The sequence below is a fragment of the Pygoscelis adeliae genome, unplaced genomic scaffold (genome assembly GCF_000699105.1).
Source record: "Pygoscelis adeliae isolate BGI_AS28 unplaced genomic scaffold, ASM69910v1 Scaffold22, whole genome shotgun sequence".
Taxonomy (NCBI): domain Eukaryota; kingdom Metazoa; phylum Chordata; class Aves; order Sphenisciformes; family Spheniscidae; genus Pygoscelis; species Pygoscelis adeliae.
This window is the reverse complement of record NW_008824350.1, coordinates 2,088,712-2,113,179: the sequence shown is the minus strand read 5'-3', so window position 1 is coordinate 2,113,179 and position 24,468 is coordinate 2,088,712. Positions and strand designations below refer to the sequence as shown.

Here is a 24,468-nt window from a genome sequence, read left to right as displayed (position 1 = left end):
GATTTCTATCAGAACATCTATAAATTAGATTGATGTGATAAGCACAGAGTTTTTTCTTTTTCAAAATGAGATAGATTTTTGATGAGCAGATAAGGTGTATTTTCATGATTGTATAATTTAGTGATAAAATGGCAGGAATATGAAGCTACCACTCAGCCTAGTCAGTGTTTCTCATATTCTCCCTCCTGTCCCCCAGAGGAACAATATATATTTGTCATATGTTATCTTTGACTTCTAGTATTTTACAATTCCACCTAAATACCTTAATCAAGATTGAACTTTCATGCTGTTAAATATAGTGTAAGAAGGTACATTATCACACAGAGCAGACAGTTTTTTCCACTGGAAAAAAATTACAGCTGATAAGATAAACAAAGAAATCATTGTTGTCTCTCACAGGGAGAATTAAAGCACAAAGGGATTTAAGGACACGCGGGAAGTCTGTTGGCAGAGCCAAGAATTGAACTGTCTCTCAAGTTGTGGTGCAAATGCCTCTGCCACGGGCCAAGCTTCTTGAGCTGGAGAGAAGCTGTTCCTTTCACTCCCCTGCCTCCGGTCTGACTGGGAAAAGAAACTGAAAAGGCTGGATAGAGAGAAGGAAAAGAAGTAATCCTAGCTGTGAAGCTGCGGCCTCTTAACAAGAGAGAAGAAATGTTCCCAAACTAACCAACCAATGCCTTTTTTTTTCCCCCTCCTTTATCCCATTCAAACCAAAAAGTAATGTTGCTGAAGTAATCCTAATGTCACAGTGAAGGGTTCAGTGCAGCTGATCAGCATAATGCACTTCCCTTTGCTTGTGTTTTCTCTGGCCATGTACAGAAAGCCCTTCAGCTGACATTTGTTTAATATTCTTTAAGAGAAAACACGTGCAGAAAAAGCCGTGCATTATTGGAACAAACCCCTAGATTTGTTTTCAGGTTTTCCTTCCTTGCATCCTCTTGCGTCTTCCTTGCAGACTCCTTTTTTATTTAAATTAACCTTTGGGGTTTTGTGAAGGTTTTGGAGTGGCAGCTTTCATTATTTTGGCAGGAAGCATTTAGTTCTGTGTAATTCTATTTCATGAAATATTTTTTCACCTTAAATCCAAGTCTTGGATACTGTATCTGAGATGTAGCAGCAATTCAATTAAACAGAATTTGGTCATAACCCAAACAGTAACAGCTTGAGGGGAGCAGAATCCTGTAAGGAAAACACACCAAGTATGAGATACTGCCTATCTGTAGTTCATAGTGGAGATGGTGGCAAATAGATACTGCAGGACTGAGCCTTTTATGCAGTTGCTTAAACTGTCCTGACCTATCGGTTGAGAGCAATTTTGTTTGTATAGTAATTAATAGCACCTTTTTTATAGTAAGTTCATTTTGTACCTGGGTGTGCTGCAATTGTCTTGATGCGCTGAAGCTTTCTATCTACTGATAAAGCATTTTTCTGTTTTCTTGTTTGCATGGCAAATCTTTAATGGAAATTGAGTTGTTGAGTTTTTTCAGCATTTTAAAGTAATTTGTTGGTTCTATGGTGAAAAGCAGCTGTTGGCCGTATGTCCTAAGTTCAGTCTTTTCCTCTTTCATTAAATCAGTGGTATTTTAAAGGCTATTTTTAAATTGTGCTTAAATTTAAATGCAAGAAGATAATTTTCTTTTGGTTTTGGTCCCAGTTATTAACCTGTGGGAATTCATCTTAGTATTCTAACTTCAGCCTAATGTTTTACAGTACAAGTGGTTTGCTTTTAGTGAGTTGTTTTTTGATATTGATGTTTGTGGACTGTGCCTGTAACAAGTAGCAATTTTATTTATTCAAAAACTTAAAAAAAATTGCCATAAGTTTTTGTTCTTGTCTGTTTTTTTGCCTTGGCCAAATAAACTCCCTTGAAATTTCTGAAGTTTCCAAGATTAGTTTAGTTTCCTAATGATGATATTAAATATTGAACGTTTCAGGCACTTGCAAATAAGAAAACAGTTACCGTACAAATAGGATGTGATAAACTATTCTATTAGTTTGTTACTCCTAAAAGTTGTAGCTCCCTCTCTTCTACTCTTTCCGCTTTCTTCTCCTTTCATCTCTGCTCCTGTCAGAGTTGGTCCTAGCCTGGTCATTGTAGTCTAAGTATTATTTACCAGGAATTATTCAGGGTTAAAAAAAAAACAAACCAACCCCCCCTTATTTATCAATATTGTTCCCTTAAATTTGCAAACTTGGCGTTACACGCTGTCCCTGGAGGTTTACTGGATTTTTTTTCCCCCATGTTGCTCTGAGACTTGGCTTGAGTGACTTGGGAAAACTTTCAGTTTCCCAAATTATTAAACCCCAAAGCATAACAGACAATTTACTGTAGTTTAAAACAACTGCTTCTTGTTTCCTTCTGCAATTCAGGTTCTGATTGGATTAAGAAAATGAAGTTTTATACTCCTGAAATTTGTATTGCCCAAACTTCATTTCTGATAGAATTGCCCCCGTTACCTTCAAAATTAAAGTATTTATTACTATTAGAGGGACATTATCACAGAATAAAGAGAGCCCATTGCGGTTACAATGTAAAATATATATTTGCTGTCATGAGCTGTCCTAGTTGTATATCCATTCAATGCATAGTAATTCAATGAAAAGTCAAAGATCCTGATATTAACTGAGCCTTGTGTTACAGTAGTCAATAGCATTAGTTTGAATCATATGCATAAAAGGAGAGTTTAATTACCTCAAACTTTTTGTTAGGATCAAAAGAAACACTAACAGTCAACACACTTCTGTCTGTCTTTGTGTGTGACACATAGAAAGGTTATAGATTACAGGGGTTATCCAAAGGCCATTGGTTTGATAGTAACTAAGAGATGAAGGAATATAAAAGAGAAAAAAGGCTTGAAAAGAAGAGTTTAAAACAAAAAAACTTCACACTTTTAATATCCAAGCAAAGACTTCAATGTAAAATAACAAAGTCCCAAACCATCACTGTTAATAATAAATGTCTGTCGCTTATGGTGTCTGACTGAATGTGCTCCACGCCATATTTTATTTCTTCTTGGCACTAGCGCAAAAAGATATGTGTTTTCATTCCAGAAAAAAACATAGTCATCTGTCTGTTATATGTATTTATACACAGGCATGCAGGTCTAATGTGGTAAAATGTGATATAATCTCAGGCTAATAAATAGGATATTTTTCAGTATCTTGACAACTCATTGTTTAAGAAAGATGTAGAAAAGCCACTATAAATTTTGACTTTCAAGCCAGCAAAAGAGAGAGCTGAGGTTTTTAGCTTCAGAAGATTTCTGATTCTGCTGTTCAAATGGGAAAGCGTCAGAATAGAATATCGCTTCCCTGTTATAAATCTCCTAGTAGTGAAAAAGGTTGTTTTGCTTATTACCCACAAATCTATTTGCAAAGCGTACTCCCAATTTTTAAAAAGGGAGAGTTTTACTATTTCAGTGTTGTGAAACTGTTTTTATACTTTGGATGGATGGTATGCTTTCATTGAAATCTCCTGGACTCCTTCAATTTTTGTATCTTAGTAATGCAAGGTACATTTCCAATTAATGTTATTCATATGTCATTTCAAAAATTGTCTGTGTGGAAAGGTTAACATTCTCAAGTATTTTTGAAAAAACAACCAAAAAACGTGTCGCAGTTTGTTCTGTTTTATTAATTTGTATTTTCTTTTGAAATGGGTGGTAAATCCAGATTTTCTTATCAAGGGTGACCTGATACAAACTGCAAGTTTTTGGTGTGGTTTAACTTTGTGTTTCAAGCTGACTGCAGTTTGCATTTCATGATTTTCACTTCCAGTAGGGTTTCAGAGGTTGTTTGCAGAGTGGCACATTCATTTGACCTCTAATACATTTGGATTCCAAAGAAAATATATAGTCAATGTTTCTAGCTTTTAATTTTAAATAGGATTAACTCAATAGTGATAATTAGGCTGTACTAAATGTCTACTTTTTTTTAAATTTCCCGACATAACAGCAATTAGAACCTGAATTTGTTCTCATTTTAATATTTTGCTTATATGCCTTATGCAAATTCTTTTGTCTTTGATATATTTATTTGGTTATATGAAACTGAAGTTTTAGGATTTAGATGGCCTCAGAATCTGTTGCTCACATAAATATTTGGAAAACATACACTGTAGTGAGACTTCATCTGAAGTATTTCTGTTTGTATCTTCAAAGTTCCACAATCCGGGTCTAAACAGTATGTATTAGAATTGACTAAAAATATCCTGTTGATGCTCACAGGTAATACGTAGTGACCAAATTAAAAAAGCTGGTGTGCAAATCAGAGGAGAAAAAGGAAAGCAGCATAAATTGATGGGAAGCAGGCACACTTATCCCACGCAGAAGCATTCGCTTCGGCATGATTGCCAATGGTAAATTTGACCTTGTGATTCCAGACTTAAGGTGCTGGACTTGAGATACATAAACTTTTAAGAGTGACTTTTTTTTGTCTTTAAAACAACTTTGAATGAGAATAGAATCCTAAAATGATTTTAAAACTTTTTTAATTTGAAAAATTAATTTATTTGAAGAGGGAGGCAAGGAATTTAACTTTTTGTAATTAAATAGTCTACCACCTAATAGACACTTAAAGGCATTTGTCAGGGCTGTTAACAGCAACACCAGGCTTATGGGCCATTTGATTTGAGTCTGTTATTCTTTACTAGAACAGTAGTTTTCCTTGCGTGATGTGGAATTTTGTAAGACTACAAGATTTTGCACTGGAGGTTTGTTGAAACAGCTTGCTGAAGAGAAATTATGCTAATTGAGGGAGAGGGAAAGACAGAAAGAGGAGAAAGACGTTGAGCAAGTCACCAGTACTCCACTGCACTGGCTATGCATTTAGGAAATCATTTCTCTGCTTCAGAAAGATGGTGTAACAGTTCAAGCCATTGATGATCACAAGGTCCTTCCGCACTGTTGGGCCAGGATCCTCCAAGTTTTCCGCATTAACTGTTGCAGCTTGCACTTGTACTGCCCAAGGCTCTGAACTTCATCTGAGTAGCAATTGCATATCTGATGTGTCCAAGTGCAATTTATATTTCAGTCTGGTAGTATAACCAAAGAGGATTAAAAAAGTTTATATGTGTTTAAAGTGTATAAGCATATGAATTGTACAAATGGTTTCAAAAAATCATCAAGAAAACAGGTAAGATCAAACTGAATATAATTATATTTTTAACTGAATGATAGTAGAAGTAGCCTCCCTGGTGCATAAATCTGTAAACCTTAAATTGTTTTTAAAAAACACAATTCAGTTAAAATGGTCTGGTTTTCTAGTATGGACAAGGGCAAATTACTAATACTGTAATTTTCAGAAATTAAGTTCTGTGATTCTTTGTCTGAGTTAGGACTGAGTCATAAGACTTAGGTTGCTGCTTAAGAGTTGGTAAGCCTTGTGCCTTAATATATACTTAAGTCTTCTTTTTTATACGGTCCACTATGGTTTCTTAAGGGCAGGATTCCTGTTGAAAACTTTCTATAAGCATATACATACAGTTACACAACTGTACAACTTCTTATGTAAGATTTCACAGTGAGCAGCTTAACTTACCTGTTCTGCAAATATTTAGAGACTCTGAAGTATTTCTTATGTCTTCTAATGGAGCATTGAAATAGGTTTTGAAATGTTTAAGTGATCTGTTATACTTGAAACAGATGATTCTTATCTAATATAAACCAGTTTCAACCCCAAATATGTTCATATTGCAACAACTTGGACAGCATTTTGGTATGCCTGAGCTGCACGATTAGGACATTTTAGCTACATTTTAAACCAAACCTTTTCCTTTCTCTCATCTGTGCTGAAAGTCCTGTAATGAGGACTAACTTGTATGATTCAGGATTTGTTAGATTTAAGCTGGAACCTGGCCACTTTGTAGTGAGCATGCCAGCAAAGTACCTTGAATGATAACAATTGTCTTAATGCCCTCTCATAACTTCTTCAGAAAGGCATGTTTTTTCGACTATTAGGACAGTTGACAGATAATAAATTAGGATGTTTCACAGATCACCATGGGATATGGACCAGATACAGCTGGGCAAGTGCAGGAACACAGCGTAGCAAAGCCAGTTAAGGCTTTGTTGAAAGAAGCATTCTTGCATGGAACAAACCGAACAGTGCCAATCACGTAGAGCAGCCGTGCAGGGAAGACATAGTCTTCTTGGCCAAATGGCGTGTTCTCTGCAGGAAGCCATAGCCAACTTGTGTTCATTGAAAAACCTTATCTTCCTGAAGTTTCATTTCAAAAGTGAGACTTGGAAGAATCCCAGAAAAATACTTTTTTTTCCCTTTTTTTCTTTTCCTCATGATCAACAAAAACCATTATTGGATTTGTTATATCATGAAATATGTTAGTACATATGTCCAGAATGATTAATTATAGTACTTTTTGTATAATCTGCAGCTGTTGATGCTGATGGGTATTTGGACTAATGTCTCTGATATTAGCACAGAAAAAGCTTTGATTTCAATTACTCTCCTTTATTTTTAAACAAGCCATAAATTCATTGCTGTGCTGCACTTCTCCATTTTTTTTCTGCAGTACACTAAAACAGAGAAGCTTTTCTGACTAAATTGGGACTATATTCAATAAAATGAATTGTAATTTATCTTCACAAAAGGAGAGAAGGTAATTTACCAGAAAGAATAAACACAAAACAGTACAAATCAGCTTTTAGTAGGATTTCAGTAAATAATTTTTAAAATTCTCATTCATTATCATCATAGGGTTATGGCATTGTTTCCAGAGTTGCCCAATTTTGTTTGTAATAATACGTCTTCTCTCAAGGCCCAATTCAAAAAGGACTGATTCGAAACATTTGAATTGAAGCGTCTGAGTAGCTGTTTGTATTTAATAGAGAGTAAATGTAACAAAGCTTTGCTTAACTGGGACTTCAGTGTCAGATGTTCTTCTTTCAGACAGTCCAATGTATATGGAGAAAGAGCAAGCACAATAATTTGCACAGTTAGAACATCCAGAGCAATTTAAGCCAAGATGGCAAGGAGTTTTCTGAACACTAGTGAAAACATCCCACAATTTTCTACTAATGGATAGCATTATTCCTACTTTATCTGTAGGAAAATTGAACAATTAAAATGTTAAATAAGTTGCACAATGTCATACAAAAGTTTCAACAACAGAGCTAGAAGTAAAATGCAGTTATTCTTAAATTCCAGCTTCAATGTCCAGATGACATTGCTAGTGTTGCTATTCTGAAGGCTTGCCACTTTGTGAAGATTTTGTTTTCTGATACTTAGATCAATTAATAACTCTCAAAGATCCATTATGAGCCTTCAGAAAGAAAAACAGCTCTTAATGAGGAAACTAGCATAGAATCAAGATACTTCTCTAGCCTGCATTTATCCCTGTTGTAAGAGGTTCTACAATGTGAAGTACAGGTTTCTAAACTGACGTGGAGTATGCAAGCTGGTTTTAGGCCACTTCTGTGTACAACGAGCCATGCAAAATTCCTGAATTTATTTAGTGTTGATACTCTGAAGGGAAGTGGGCACAGACTCGCCTTGCTCCTATTACTTCAACATAACGCATCCTGTCATTTCTTAGTCCTTTTCTTTATACTACTTGACTCCAATCCCATTCAGTTTGCCCCAAAATCCTACCCTCTGGATTCCAGATCTACAAACGTCTGCCTTTCACACTTGTCCCTGTTCTTTGTCCTCCGTATCAGCCCAACCCAATGGTTTCCTGTGCTTTGGCTTCCAAACTCAATCTTTTTCCCACTGATTTGTTTTTCCCAATGGATACTAGTCCCACCTTTCCTCCCTTAACTCTGTCCAGTTTGACTCCATCACCCTCTTCTTATTCAGAGCTTCTTACCGGTCCCACTCTCTTCTCATTCCTTCCTTTCAGTATTACTGGTTCTCAGTGGTTGTTATTTTATCCAGCTGTTCCCCAGTCTTCCGTCAGTCTTTAGATCTGGCTCTTGTCTTCTTGAATTTAGATCAAATTCTTTCCTCCTCCTTATGTTCACATTCCCAGCTACTGAAAATCATCGAGCCACTCACACAGAAGGAACTTTCTCTTTCTTCTGCTCTGAATTTAAGTGTCCTGTCTTAGAGATGTCCTGGCCCATGGCAGTCCAGTTTGGACTCTGAGAAAAAGTCCTCACCTTGTGAGCTGGAGCATGTTCAGAGCAAGCAGAATCTACAGGAAAATTAGGTGGTGAAATCTTAGTCTCTACTGAATTGGTAGTAACTGAAATCTCTTATCCTGATTTTCTGAAGAAATACAATTTTACAGTGGCTGTCTGGTTTTGGCCCATGTTTCCCAATAATTCTTGAACAAACTGGCTAGGCTGAACCAAATTTGAAGGAGGGGTAGCAGTCTCTGATATTAGGTTCCTACAAGTTTTGTGTGCTGACCAGGTAGGGAAGAGATCCTAATGGTGCCTCTACTGAGGGAAAGCTGTGTTCACTGGAGAATTCACATGGGAGCACAATGCTAAGAGGAAGGCCTTAGGCAAACAGGTTAGGTGGCTCAAGAATTATGTTATGATCATTTTACTTTGCAGTCTTGGAGGATTCTGATATCTAAGTGAATAGTAAGCAGCAAAGTGGAAAAGCCGGGAGTGCAGAGAGGAGGGACGTTCTGGAAGTTGGGGTGCAGGGGGCAGGCAGAGTGGGCAGGAGGAAGACAATGACTGTTCAGTAGCACAAAAGACATTTGGAAGAGGGTGCCATTCTTCCATCTTTTAAACGGCTGTATGACATGCAGTTCATGACACAGATTTAAATTACAGGGAATTTCTTTGTGGCCTGCCAGAGCTGAGAATCAGTCTGTGGTACTTGGTGCAAGGCTTGTATGCATCTCCACTAGTAGCTGGCAGCTGCTGGAGCAGTTGGCAGTGTCCCATGTTCTGACTGGTCAGTCATATCTTCTTCCCCAAAGCAGTACACCTTGTGTCCCAGCTCTGGATCAAGGACAGCTGAGAGTGGATGTGAAGATACACAAGAGGATTGCAGGAAGCAGTGGGGGGTGCTGAAGTATCCGTGAGGGAATTGCAGGAGACACAAGAGGGTGGGGATTACATATAAAGCCAGTAGTTGCAGTTCGGTGTAACTGGTGAGTCTTTATTGGCCTGCATGCTCATTTGAGTTGTGAGCTCTTGGCTTGTCCTGGGTCAGTGTTACAGATTTACTGTAAACATTGGTTTACAACAAGCAAAAGTAAAATAAATTAGTTAAACAGATTTCTGAACTCATGAGACTGATCTATGGGCTGTACAATGTCAAAGAACTTGACTTATATCCTGCACTGATTGATGACTCCTGCCAAGAATTGGTTACAGTGATTTGCATTGCTGCTGTTAATGCTCAGATGCTTTCCCAAATATCTTTATTGAAGAAAAACAGTATAATCTGTTATATGATGTTGTAAATATGGAGCTGACCTCCTTCTTCACTTAGACTAGAGGGAGTGCATCAGTATTACTGAAAGGAGAAACTTCAGAATCATCATGTTTAGCATGTAGCTTGCTCTGTGTTTATCACCGTGCTCTAAAGCAGTGGCATGCTTATGGTCAAATGTAGTGTGCTGTTCAGCTCAACCCGTGGCTGCCTCTTTAGTTAGAAGATTGATATGACTATCGCTGAATCACTGGAACAAACAGTGACTCTCAGTTCAGAAGCAGGAACTATGCTGGGACAGTATAGGGATGCATTGCATACTGTCTGCATGTGGCCAAATGCAATCGGGTTACTAAAACAAAAACAGTAAATCAGGAGCAATGGAAGACTCGGAACATGTCGTAAAAGTGATCTCAGGGCCAATTTCTGCAGACCTTCTTCATGTAAGAAACCCCATTGTAGTCAGACCCACTGAATCCCACTGATCAAGTAAAATAAAAGCAACAGGGCTAACTGCAGAGTTTCATACATTTATTCAATTATTATTTTTAAGTGGGGCTCCCATAGATGAAAGGATATAAAAACAGATGTTGAAACACTGCTACAAGCAACATCCAAGAAAACCCAACCCCCAGCCTAATCCTTGCAGTTACATTTTCCCACAACTGGGAAAGGAAGTCTCATGGACAAAGTGCTGCCTGTGATCTTATTTTATACTTTCCAGTATGTACTAAATTTATAAGGAACAATTTTCTCTCAGTTCTGGTTGTGGAATTGGGAAACATTTGTGTCTGAAGTGGGTAACAGAAGCACCACTTCTGTAACGGCTCTGAGAGAGGTTTCTAGTGGTAACCCCATTCTGCCGATGGAAGGAAGAAATTTTCTTTTCCCCTTACCATATCAAATGCAACTTTTCCTCCTTGCCTACAAGGTTCAGAAACTGCTTTGTAATTGTTGTTCTGTTTTTTCATTTTTCTTTTGCCTGGCACTTTGAATGTGTAGCTTTCTTAGCTGTCTTTCAATTTTTTGCCTAGCCCTTTTTTAAGTCCCCTTTGATGCTAATGCTCAGGCTATTAAAATCCTGGGGGTAAACTTCCCTCTTCTCCTCTTCTCTTAAACTATGCACTTTCCTTCCATAGTGTCACCTTAAAATTGACATTTCCAAGTGTTTCTCAGTAGCTTTCTTCTCTACCATTCATTTCTTAAGCCCCTTTTGTGTACTTCTGGGTTCTTTATACAGATTCTATACCTCTGTGATGGCAAATAATGTGTATCCATGCCTTTATATGTACTGATATTTGTAAAAGTTGTGTGATAATTTTTTTTAATTTGGGCAATGTTTATTTATTAGGTCAAAGTGGTAATGGGCCTCTTCAGCATAACTTTTAACCATCATGCTAATATGTCAGTTATTTGTTCACTCACTCATTCACCAACTACGCGCTATAGATTTATTTTGCTAAAAGTATTACTTTTTTTTTTTCTTAGCTGTCTTTCAATTTTTTGCCTAGCCCTTTTTTAAGTCCCCTTTGATGCTAATGCTCAGGCTATTAAAATCCCGGGGGTAAACTTCCCTCTTCTCCTCTTCTCTTAAACTATGCACTTTCCTTCCATAGTGTCACCTTAAAATTGACATTTCCAAGTGTTTCTCAGTAGCTTTCTTCTCTACCATTCATTTCTTAAGCCCCTTTTGTGTACTTCTGGGTTCTTTATACAGATTCTATACCTCTGTGATGGCAAATAATGTGTATCCATGCCTTTATATGTACTGATATTTGTAAAAGTTGTGTGATAATTTTTTTTAATTTGGGCAATGTTTATTTATTAGGTCAAAGTGGTAATGGGCCTCTTCAGCATAACTTTTAACCATCATGCTAATATGTCAGTTATTTGTTCACTCACTCATTCACCAACTACGCGCTATAGATTTATTTTGCTAAAAGTATTACTTTTTTTTTCCTTCCTGTCCATAATAGTTGACCTTCTTATGGCACATCGTCCTTGGTGAGGAATTACTAGCCAGATGTGCTGCAAGTGAATTACTAGTTCTCAGTGTGTATTCTGGACTTTTGGCTTTGGTCTAATTGTTCAAGACCATAGATAAGTTGTTCCCAATAATAAACTTGATACAGTTAAGGGATGTATAAGGCCACTGCCTCCCGCGGACTCCAGGACCTGGGGATTCCTCTTGCCCAGCCCCTGGAGGCCAGCCCTGTGTGCCTGGACACCTGGAGGTCTCTCCATCCCACACTGACGGACAGGGCAGCTGCTTTCCCCTTTGCAATTTCAACCAATAGTGAGTCTCAGTGTGTATGCCAAAAACACAAACACTGACAAGGACAGAGGGTGCAGGGCACTGATGCAGCTGCCTACACAGATGGTCCCAGAAGGCACTGCCTTCAACAACACCCACATATAACACTGCCAGAACACACATGAAACAAGCATAGGCAGCCACGTCCCCTTCTTCCTATCTAACTGATCAGGATTGAAGTTTAATAGTGAAAACACACACACCTTTGCTCTCCACATCTGGAGAGCAGATCCCTCAGATACCAACATGGGCCTTCTGCCTATCTAATAACTTTGCCTGGACCCTGAGCCCTCTTAGCTACTCTATATGTCTTCTACTTGCCTGATAGCCCAGCTTGCTGCTCACTAGCAAATGTGCATACACTCACAAGCACCCCTGCCCCGAATCCCTTGACTATCAGCACGAGCTCTACTCCCATTTAATATTCCTGCCTGGACTCTGGGCCTCCTGCTCACCAGCTTGTCCAGTTTGAAGTCTGCTAGCAAATTACACACCCCCACCCTGATGCATCTCAGCACTCCAGCCCCCTCTCCTCCCCTGACCTTCCATGCCAGTAGCTGACACACAGGCCCTGTGGGCAGCGCTTCCCTGCTCCAGGTGCTGATGCCGAGACCCTCATTTGCTTCACCTCAACCACCCCAGTAGCTGGCACCTGGAATACAGACCCTGGGACTCATGGTCCCCTCTCCAGCTGCTGACAGAGACCCTCACACTGCTCCAATCCCCCTAGTAGCTGGGACATAGACCCTGTGACACATAGTCCCGCTCTAGTTGCTGGCACTTAGACTCCTACTTGCTCCAGTTGCTGGCACCATAGATGTGGGTGACATATTACCTAAGGTTGACTTCAGTTGCTGACCTGAATTTACTCCCCCAGTCTCCCTGGTAGCTGGCATGAAGTCCAGGTTGGCCCTCTCCAAAGCTATGCTTCAGTTTCTTAATGGCCTGTCCAGTAGTGACTGGAGAGTTTGTCACTGTCTCTGTTATCCCTTGTCTATTACATTTGTGTCCACGTGTTTTGTTTATGATTTTCACTGTTCCTCTTTGAATGGAAAAGTTCCTTGATCTGATAATCCTAATGAGGCAGATGCTCTGACATGCCACATGCCCTTACGAATACGGGTAGGGGTAGCTAAATTCTGCTGAATGAGAATACTATTGATTCTTCAGCTAGAAATTAGCATCTTGGCTCAGTTTGAGTTGAAGTATGATCTGAAAACCAAAGTCTTAGGAGAGGATTTTTAATCTCTTTTCTGGGCAGTTTAGGTAAAGTGGTGATATCTATGAAATATGTTTTACTATTGATTTTTATATCAGGTTTAGTACGTTTATCTGTCTGTTGGAGATGCAAATGACCTGGCAGTGGATGAGATTTCACAGCAGTGAAACACTGAAATTGCATGCATCTCTCTATATACTAGCTAGTTTTCTGTGTGAATGGCAAAACCATTAATATTTGTAACGTTTCTTTTGAAAGGCCAAAGCTGTGCTGAGGGGTTGGCAGCATGCCTACCAGAACCTTTTGATCCACTATGCATTTCCTAGCAAACCTTACCAGGTGTCCTTTCAGCTGGTCTATGGCAAGGCTTTGATGCGCTGAGAACATGGTCACAATGTGGGGCAGCTGTGTCTCCAAAAAAGGAACAGGGAGAGCACAAGGAATGTTCAGATCTTGCTGTATGGGTAGCCTGGCTGTGATGGTCCAACTTTTGCAGCCACAGTGGGACCAGTGCAAGCTTTGGAAGCCCCTAGAGGCTGACACTGATTTGGTGGTAACAGTTCCTGGCTCTGTGTTACGATGAGCAGAAGGCGATACATCACTGTTTGTGTGGCATGAACAGAAAAGAAAGCATTTAGTCTTTGGTAGTGTCACTTACTGACCAGACGGGTCAGATATAAGTATTGCTTGAATGAGGTCTGCTTGGAGGCTATGGGTTAGACTTTGCTTTGCTTTTGACCTGTAATGCTGATGCCTAATGCTTATATTAATGTCATTGTGTCAAAGAGCCTTGATCATGCCTTTCTGTCTTTATGCTGAGGACTGTAAAAACTTGGGATGGGTGAGATCCTCAGGAATTCATACAATCCAAGTATAAAATAAGAGATAGGCAGGGAAGCACCATTAAACACTACTGCTCGGTGTCAGCACCGTGCTTGGCATACCAGCGTCTGGAGGAAGATCTAACAAGTGAATGCTGGACACTTATCATTGTGTCTGATAAATCAAAAAGACAAATACTGTGAAGATCCTTGTTCCCATGGAGTTATTAAAGCTGCAAGATCCACAAGTAATGCAGAGTGTTTATAGGGAGGCATACTATTCATGGACTGTTTTGTTTCTTTTGGTCTTTACAGGTGTTCCAGGATCTTGGCACTTCTGTGTTGTCGGGTGCATTTAGAGGATACAACATCTGCCTCTTTGCATATGGACAGACAGGTTCAGGAAAAACTTACACAATGATGGGAACACCTGTGAGTTACACCATTCATTTTACACTTAGGGTTGAGGGCAGGATGTCCAGCAGAAACATCGCTTTATTTTTAAACTGTGATTATGGTGCTTGTTGAGCAGAATGCTTATATATGTTTTATTTGGTATTTACATATATAAATGAGAGTTAAGCCTTTACATTTAGGCAAATAGTATAACATCAGCTAGAAATACTAGAAAATATGGTGTAGTTTAAATATATTTATATATATTATATATTTGTATATATAATTATATTTATTTTAGATAACCTTCATCTTACTATGTATGAATCTTATTGCCATGTTAGAGGACAGAAAAAAAATCTATACCCCTGAATAGTTCTGTTTTTTAGAAATGTATAGCTGGAGATAATACAAAGTATTCATTCTCATAGAATTTTTTGGCAGTCTGAGCTATGCTGAAATTAAATTACTTTCACAAATAAAACTGGATACAATTCACAGGAATACTTTTTTAACAGGCTTCATTATCTACTTGAGACATTTGTCTGTTGCAGAAGTTATCCTTTGGCCTGTGGAAACTAGTACTTGCTTCACTTCCAGTTTTGAAATGTATTTGAATGGTGTTTGCAGAAGCTGTTACATTTTAAGATTCATGTCTACCAGGAACCACTTAAAGTGTATTTTAATCTTGGTACTCAGATCGATGGAGTCAGTTGAGGATTTCCTGTGTTCTGCTGCAACACAAGGCAATTTGATCTCTATCCATAAATACTCTTGTATTGGTATTGTATTCTTGTCTGTTGGTGAAACATGCCCCTAAAAAAGAAAAATTTTATTTAACAGTTTGTGTGAGTGAATCACTATTTCCTACACCCATGGGATTCAATTTTTAAGGTGAAATAAGGGTAAAATTTGTTCAAACCCTGAAGATAAGAAAAAGAGAGTTCTGGCATGGTTTGTGCTTTTGACAAGAGTTTGGATTTTTAAAATTTTATTTTCCCCATAGTCATCAGCAATAGGATTTTGTTAAATCATGATCTGTTTCTCTATTCATTTATTCTAAATCCAGCTTAACTCCATAAAAGCCTGAAGAATTGTTAAAATTGGGGTTAATGGCTGACAAACTAGGGTATTTGTATTACATTATTTTGAAAATATCTTAGCAATTCAGAATGGCCACATCTTGAAATTATCATTATTTTTTTCCAAGGAAATTTCCAGCTGTAGTGTTTCTAAGAGATGTCTGGCTTATAAAGTGATTTCTTTCTCCAATGGAATCATGCTTTGATCTGATCTTATTAACATGTATTCACTGTGAAACAGTGTTCAAAACCAGGAAGGAACAAGCATGTGGTATAAACTGAACTTTTGTCCACAGTGGTCCACTTGATGAACCTGGACTTTCTCCCCGCAACACCATTTCAAGTGTGCCTTCTAAAAGCCTTTCATGCTATTCAGCAAGCAGATTCCAGCTAAATCTGAGAGTCTTTCTCAGGATGTGTTGGCACTGCGATCACTAAAGTGTGAGCACTCATGTCAGAAGAACAGTTCATCACATAAAAACACACCGTTACTTCAGTGCCATGTAGACTGTTTGGGCAAAGTTTAAATTGGCTAGTTTGGGTACTGTTAGCAGCCCATATCCTGTTCTTTCTGAGAGACCAGATTTATAAATCTAGAACATAAAGCTGTTCCAAGCTCTGTGATGCCATAGCATAAAGAAATAAAAATAGAAAAAACAAAATATTCGTGACCAATCAAAGTAGTTTCAGTGTTGAACTGGCTTCATCTAGACTGCAACACCTCTGACATAGGCATGTCCAGTATCTTTACATCAAACAGCTCTTGGATTTAACCCAAGCCTCTAAACTTCTCATCGATACTGTATAAGTTGCTCTAAAATGACTTTTGCTATAAATAGCATTTGCACTGAAGCTAAGACAACGGACATTACACAGCACGTGAGTCCCTGCAGTGTTTCACGTGCAAGATGCTTCAGCTGGAGTAGTAGAGCATTGCCGTGCTGTTCTGAACTATACTCCAGAGTGGTTTGTGTTGTAATCTACCATACAGTCATTACTTTAATGCTGCACTATGATTTTGTCCTTTTCTTATAACTTGGCTCTTATTTAAGAAGTTTTGTAAGAGTGATAGCAAGTATATGGTTTAATATTTTTTTATTTATTATTTGAAGGCATCCATTGGGCTGACACCTCGTATATGTGAGGTACTTATTTTTTATTTCACTTGCATTTGCGTGGTTAGATTTTCTTGATGGATTTAAAATTTACATAAACTTCTGGTTTGTGCAGGGCCTCTTTTCAAGGCAGGATGATTACTCAGACCAGGCAGCATCTTGCAGAGTAAAGGTCAGGTAAGTGTCTCATTGTTTTAGGCAGTGCTATGAATGCTTTCAGCAACATATTCCTGTAATCAAGCAAAGCAAAGACTAGTTTATTTTGTTTCTGTTTTCTCAGATGATAATAATTTTGGAACAAGGAGGAGAACACAGAGGAAGGATGAGAAAGTGTTGGTTTTAGTTTTCTATCTCAGTATAGTTCTTTGGATGCTGTCTGTTCACTTTTGTATAGGCAGCTGAAATAGGAGTGCATTAAAAATTTACTTCCTGTTTGTTTAACTCTTAAATTTGAGCCATAATCCTACATTTGATTCTTAATCATTGTTCCCATTGATCTAATGATGTATTATGTTTGGAAATTTGGGAATTTGAACTCACTAGTGTTAAAAAAGCATATTTTATGAATTTTTAAATAAAATACTGAATGCCTCTTGCTTCTTGGGTGTTTGCTACTATGAGTTCTTTCTACGTGCACTGCGTGGGAAGAGACAGTAACAGAGATAATGAAAATGAATTCATTAACTTTATCATGAAAGATCTATGTAAGATTCAGGTAGTTACATTGTCTAAATATATGCTTTCTCTCTTTTTTTTTAAGCATGTGCATTTAAAAATCTTTTTTTTTTTTGCTCTTCAGTTTTCTTGAAATCTATAATGAGCGTGTCCGAGATTTGTTAAAACAATCAGACCGAAAGAAACCGTACACACTTCGAGTCCGAGAACACCCTGAAACAGGACCATATGTTCAAGGTGAGGGCAGGCTTCACAACTAGCATCAGAATTTCAAGTAAATGTGTATCAGGTCTGTATGTATCTTTGCATATGTTCCTGGCGTGATCCTAATTGTTCCTACTCTTCAAGAGTTACTTTCCTCAGATATTTTGCTTGGTAATATGAACACATGTAATATACTGAAAGCTTTGCCTCTGTTATCTGACTGGCTGGATATCCTGCACTTTTCCATTTCCCTTTCCAAGCATAGGTTGTGTGTGAGCCATAGTGTTTTTCTTTCTTTTGTTTTAAAGAAATCTTAACTTGATCAAGAAATCCACAAACATCAGCTCTAAATGGGTTGTACAGGCCAGCCTAAGGTCCCTCCATACCTGTTTCAGCCCCTGGCAGCAGTATATTTACAAAATAATAATAATAATTTAAAAAGTAGATAAACTCAACTGTTTGTTGTTGCAGGCCAGGCCATGAGAAGCAATTAAAATCTGTATTACCCAGGTGAGAACCCAATAAGCTTCATTTTCCTTCATTAAACTGAAAAAGCACAGGATGGGTAATGTAGGTGCATTATATGATTAGAAACACACACTTTTTAATTCATGCTTGCAACAGTAGCCCTTCTGGTGGCTTTGTGTTTTCTAATGAATCATAGCTTTCAAATCAGGTGACAAAGAACAGATGAAAAAAAACCCCACATGTATTTTTTCAGTTTCAGTTGTCTGTCTTATTTTAGTTCTTATCTTCTCTCTCATTGTTTTTTGTACTTCCAGTTCATTTCTACTTTTGATTGGAGCCTTCACTTCAGGGTCTTAGATAGCTTTAAATTGGAGTTTGGCCATTGTTACTTTGTAAATTGATTAGCTCCCTCAAAGGGAGGCATGTCCCTCAAAATCAGGGCACCAGTGCAAAATCATATAGAGTAGCTTTACAGTGGAGATCAGAAGGAAGAGCCTTCTCCAAACTGATGCAAGTTTCAAAAATTAGTGAGTTTGTTTAGAAAGTAAATGTGTATGTTTCCTTTTCAGTGTGCCTTGTATCTAGTGGGCAGAATTCCAAAGTTGCCTCTGGTATCACTGGCTCTGCAACTGCTTGGTTGGCCACCAAATGGGTAGTAACACCTGGGAGGTATGCATTTAGTATGCAAAATGCATACCACACCAAATTTTATTGGTCCTGTCACACAACAGATCAAATACTGATTTGTTCTGGCTTTTAAGTAGAGTTCTTGTCTCTGTTTTGTAAATTCCTTCCGTTCTCCTTGGTTCACTTTTCTCCCTCTCTTTTTCTTTATCATGGCATTACACGTCGGATTGTTATCCCCACTTCAGAGATTATGCCAAGATGTGTCAACAGATAGGGTGACTTGACCTTATGATTCAATGGAGCCTGGAATTCCCAGCTCTCATTCCCTGGGCACCTGCAGTATCAGTCACAGTACATCTAACAACCGATGGTTGTTACCAATTCCTCCTCACAAAATTTGAAATAAGCACTTGGGAAGTGTTTAACTTGCATGGTCCTATACACAAGGGACTATCTGGCATTCTGGTTATTTCAGCTGTGCTTTCCCAGCACATCAGCATCCTGTTTAAGGAGAGTTGGAAAATAGATGAATTAATGGCCTCATTAGTATGGCAAACTTACCATTCTTTGAAAAGCAGATTCATAGACATTTGGCCTTTATTGAGGTCTTTCCAAGATTCTCTTTCTACCTGCTTGTTATCGGAGAACTTCATTGTTGGTGGAGTACAGATACTAATTATTTTCTTTTAGCAGCTGCTCATTCACCACACAAGAAAAGGTCTTTAAACTGCTTCCTTCCTTGGCAATTTCCATCCCTTTTCTCAGGCCTTATATCTCCAGTGATTCCTTGGCTGCATATAATGGAGTTTCCTTGTTTTAAAAGGAAATGAAGTTACAGCTTCTGCCAATGGGCTGGCTTGCCTTTTGTCACTATTTCGTCTTCATCTGGAACCTTCCAGGCCAAATCTGTCACTTCTTTTCCCGTTCTGTTTTTGGGGGTTTGTTAATTTAATTTTACTCCTTTTGAATAAGGATTTTATACTTAGACACAACTAAAAATTTTAAGTTGAACAATTTTATGTTAGAGTTCTGAAATATCCCATAAAAGTTCCCAATTGATTAGATTTTGTAAAATAAGAGGAAAGGATAATGGAAAAAGGTTAACATAAATAATATTTGCCAGCTTTGGCCACGTTTGTAAATCCAGTATCAATACTTTATTTTAGAAGATTCTCTCCCTCTGCATCTTATAACAGCCTCCAAAAATCATTGTGTTAATGCCTGTAAGAAAAAATTTAATTTTAATGATAAATGTGATTCGCATTCTTACAAAAACTGATCACATGCATGAAAAATGAAGTAATTTCTCTGCTGAAGGCATCATGGGGTGTAATTAGATGCTGTTGTGACAGCATGTGAACAGAAGTTATTTCAGGCTGATGAGTCAGTGACTTAGGACAACAGTCAGATGACATAGTTCTTTTTTTAGATATGTGTATATAAGTATGTATTAATAAATAAATACACTTATGTACAGTTTATGCAATTAAGAACTGTAACAGTTTACTTTACTTGAGACAATCCTGACATCTTTTGGGGAGAGGGACTAATAAAGAAGGTCCTTTTGGAACTGCACTCATTAGCTCACATCAAAAATAAGCAGCAGTGAGAAAGTCCAGAGGTCTTTTGAATGCACGTGAGAAGTACAGTCAGCTTGATTTTAATAACATCTAATTCAAGAAAATGAAGTGGTTCACAACACTGGCACAAAATGCCCTTCTCAACTGCAGTAATATGTTGCTGCAATCAACAGCTGCTGATTGCTGTAATGAGGGCCTTCAACGTGCTGAAATAGGCTTTGGCAGTTTTTTATGTAGTCTCTCTGTGCAGGATCAGAGTGCAAGAATATTGTTTCCAATAGCTAGATAGCGGAGATCAGAATTATCAGCATGCTTACTAGAAGGGGAGCTTGTTTTGTATTCCCCTTCCAGGCAATTTGCTGTATGGGAGAAAAATGGTGACCATCAGCAAAGCTCAGAAATTTTCCATTATTTCCCGTAGATCCAGTAGGTCAAGGACCAGCATCTGTATTTGCATCATACTTCCTGCAAACCACTAGAAATGTTAAGGTTTGCTGACTTTGATCGGGAGCTCCCCAGTGTACCGTTTGTTTTCAGTTGTGTGGTTGGTGTCAATGGTATCCAGAGTACAGTTAGCACTGGATGAAGAACAGACAGAGAGGAAAATGAGAAAACTTAACCCCTTTAAGGATGCTTAGATGCTCTGGGCAATGCATTTTCCATTTGTAAGTCCAGTCAGGAAGTCCCAGCTCTGAACACTAAGTATTTTGAATAGTTTCCAGCCCATCATTTTTCCACGTAAAGGCTGTGAGATTGTAGCCTTTAAAATGCTGAAAGTGTTTCAGTGCTTTGGGTTGGAATCGTTTCAACCTTCTCCCTCACAGATGGTTGAACTGTTAAGGAATCGGCCTCTCTTAAATCAGGAAATGATGCAATCTATTTTGTTACTCTGAGACAGATTTCTGGGGAGATCCTTTCTAACTCCAAGGCATATTTCTATATGAGCAAGTGTTTTTGAACTTTCTATGGGACTTGAAAATGACCTTCCTTTCTCTAGCAGCCAACAGAACACTTTGTCATTTCTTTTCAAACAACATTTACAATATTTCATTTACCTTATTGAAAAACTAAATGTTTTGAACTCCGTGCTAGGTTCACTATTCCAGTACTTATGGAAGTGTAGGTAGGTAAGAATTTCTTCCTTGCTTCCATTTTATAACCTAATTTTTATTCAGTTAAATAAGACCCTGAAAAAGGGTCTGGGAAAACAATACATGATAGTTTCCATATTCTGAGCTTTGAAGATCCCAGTGCTGTTGGAAAAATAATGGGCCTCTTTCTCAAATGGAAAAAGTGATGACTTCTGGAATTAATGTATTGTAAAGGGACACTAGAGAGCAGAAGAAATGCTTTTGTTTGAAAATTAGCCTATACTTTGTGTGTGTACACGAGTGTGCATGCATGCACACTACAGTTAGGGTTTTTTTAAAGTGTGGGTGATCCAAATTTTTTTTTTCTTATGTGTATCAGTTGTTAAAGGACTAAAATAAATTCTCATCTTTGGCTTAGACTTTGCTTTCATTTAAAGTTAAGCAAGCTGTTATCATATAAGGATAGACTCTAACAGTGTCAGAAGTACTTATTTCAGTCTTGTTTGAATTTTATATTCATCTTGACTTACATTCTAGCAGTAGATAAAGTATTTGATCCAAATAAATCACATTTTTCAGTACTCTGCCTTCATCCACACTTTTGTGGCCTGCAATAAAAAAACCAAACTTAAATCAGTGCAGGGGGAGGAAGTAGCCCTAGATTCCAGCTCTGAGATAAAACATTCTGCAAAGGAGTGTTTTACTAGGTATTGTATGACAAAGACTTGCTTCACAACTTAGGTGTTTTTTTAGGAGTCACTGCAGTACAAATGATAACTAATCATCACCATAAAATGCAAACGAGGCGTATTAAACTGGATTTATGTGAAATACAAGCCTGTTGAGGTTAATTTTGTGTGTCTGCTGGAATTTGCATTTTGCAAGGGACTGGCAGTGCCGCTGCAGCACAGCAGCACACTGCCCTCCACCGGGGCCCTGTTAGTCGTAACCACCACTCTGACACAGCAGGCTCTGCAATGCAGTATGTCTTTCATCTGTTTTCAGTGTTTTTCCCCCCCCTTAAAAATAAAATCAAATTATAAAAAACCCCTGAAAGCAGAAGATATGAAAAGGCCAGATGTTTCATATCATTATTTGGGTGCCCTCTGGGGAGAAACGAGTGTGAAGACTCCTAAGTGTTGCAGGCTGAAGCCTAGTTAAGTAAATGGTAAATATTCACAGGGCTTGGTTCCTAATTCTGATAGTTGTGTGAGCGGAGCCATTATCCAGAGGCAATGGCAAAAAGCTTCTTTACAGGATCTGTACCCAATTAGTAGCAGTGACATAGCTGAAAATTTCTTATGGAGTTTCAGGTATACTGTTTTTTAAATATCATTGTTCTGCAGACAAGTTGGAAAAAGGTCTGTACTTTGAAGGTACAAGGCATTTTTTATACTGATGTCACCGCATCTGAAGGATGGGCTGCAATTTTTTATTTTATTTTTTAAAAATAAAACAGTTTGTTTTTTTAAATAAGATAGTTACTCTAGTTGAGAGACTACTTGTAGAACAGACTGGCATCCCAGCAGAACTGGGATAGCCAACATGCTCCTGATGTTGGGTAAATTGTTGGGTAAACTGACTGAAACTTCCTGAGAAAAATGTGCATTTAACTCTTTTTAATTGGCAGGATTGACTCAACATTTAGTTACAGACTACAAGCAAGTTGTAGAACTTCTAGAAGAAGGAATAGCTAAAAGGTATTTTATGAAACAAACCAGCTCCATCTTTATTTAACACTTCTTACACCATGTGTTGATTTCATTGATGTTTATTTTACTGACAGTGCTGCCAATGCTTTGTATTGACAGGATGTCAGATTTGCTGATCCTGCACGTGATGTGCATAACACATAAGATGTTACGTATCCTCATATTATCCACAATAAGAGCTACAACCACTTATGAAGTTGTTTCTTCAAAACTGATCCCATGCTGACTTACTCATAAAATTCAATCATCTCTCTGGGATAAAAAATGCATGCCAGGGAAACATTTTGCTGTAAACAGACTTCTGTTTTTCTCCTCCATTTGCTCATGACACTTTAGATGTATAGCTTTCAACTCAGCTGTTAGTGTAACTTAGTGATTTAAAACTGCTGAAAAGATAGTGTATTTTTATTTAATATCTAAAAGTATTTGTTTTATAATTATTTGCTTTAATTTTTGTAAGTATTTTTTTCAGTTCTTAGTCCAAATCATGCACGTTTGTTACGAGAGAGCTGTGGGAATTGGCACACCGGTGAAGCCAATGATTTCAGCTCTCATTACTCAAGACAGTTTTTTACATTTTCAACAGGGAGCCTTGGATATCAATACAACTGCTATTACAGTGATGGAAGAGAGTTGTATTTGAAAGGATCCCCCAAATACAAATCACAGTTCCAAAACTGATATTAAGTCTTATCACAAGAGAGGTCGAGATTTTAGAATATCAGTGATGCTGGGAAGTAAATAAAAACTAAGCTGCATTATCACAAAAACATAGAATATACAGCAGGATTAAGTTTTACTGCTTCTGCTTGTAGCGATCAATAGATGCAACTCTATGGTAAGAAGAGACTTTTTTGGAACAACAACAAAATTCCAGTCTGTCTACTAGTGTAACCCTACAGTCGTCTCATTGCTAAGGAAATAGAAAATGTAGAGAAAACAAAATCAGATGTTCAATATTTTGTGTGTAAGTTTTTGTGATGCTGAAGTTTCAAACTTTGTCACTTGCATGAAACCAAGCAAGTTCTTCTTTTTCTGAGTAACTTTTCAAAAACTTATTTGGAATATACGGGAAACTCCTATTTACCTATATAGTCTTTATTTTTATGAAATATTCTGCAGAGTATTTATTAGCACATTACAAATGCAAACAAACTAATTTAAAACATCTGCAGTCTGGGAAATGATGCCAAATGAACATCAGCAAGATCTTAGGGATAAAGAAGGTGGGGAACAGGTTGCAATTGCCCCATATGGCTGGAGGCAGGAGAGGGGCAGATGGGGCATGACAGCTCCAGGTCTGACTATACAGGAAAAATAGGAGGGGAAGCTCCCCTTGAACATGGGTGGTGCCTTTCATGGGGGAGAGGGCAGCTCCTGTACTAACAACAAACAGAGTTTACTGAAGGCATTTTTTCTACCAGTTGGTTTTATCAGGCCATCTCCAGCCCTGCTCTGGCTGCACCTGTCCATTATAAAATAAACAAATACGATTTTCAACATGCAATCATTATTTTTGTTGTAACTCTCAGCGCTATTTTTTTTTTTCTCTTGATGCTTTGCAAGACTCAGTCTCAAATGCTTAAGAATAAAATTTTTAAAATGGAGGAAATACAAATTTCCAAATTTCCAAAAGCATAGCCCTGGTGCTGTGTAAAGCAAAACAACAAATGAATATAGATAATATTATTAGAACAGTTAAAAATATTAAAATATACGCCACATGCTGCAATGAAATAGAATATGTGAAAAACTAACACATACATTCTCCCATAAAAATGCTCACGTGGGTTGTGAGTAGCTGAGATGT

General features: G+C 37.9%; 1 protein-coding gene across 1 annotated transcript in view; it reads left to right on the top strand.

Annotated features, from left to right (window-relative positions):
- Positions 1–24,468, top strand: part of STARD9 (StAR-related lipid transfer (START) domain containing 9) — a 119,308-nt gene that overhangs the window by 27,101 nt on the left and 67,739 nt on the right. The window contains exons 4-8 of the mRNA XM_009319203.1: positions 14,024–14,140; positions 16,299–16,331; positions 16,417–16,478; positions 17,101–17,213; positions 22,577–22,646. Of these exons, the coding sequence (XP_009317478.1) occupies positions 14,024–14,140; positions 16,299–16,331; positions 16,417–16,478; positions 17,101–17,213; positions 22,577–22,646 (395 nt within the window). The remainder of the gene's footprint in view (positions 1–14,023; positions 14,141–16,298; positions 16,332–16,416; positions 16,479–17,100; positions 17,214–22,576; positions 22,647–24,468) is intronic.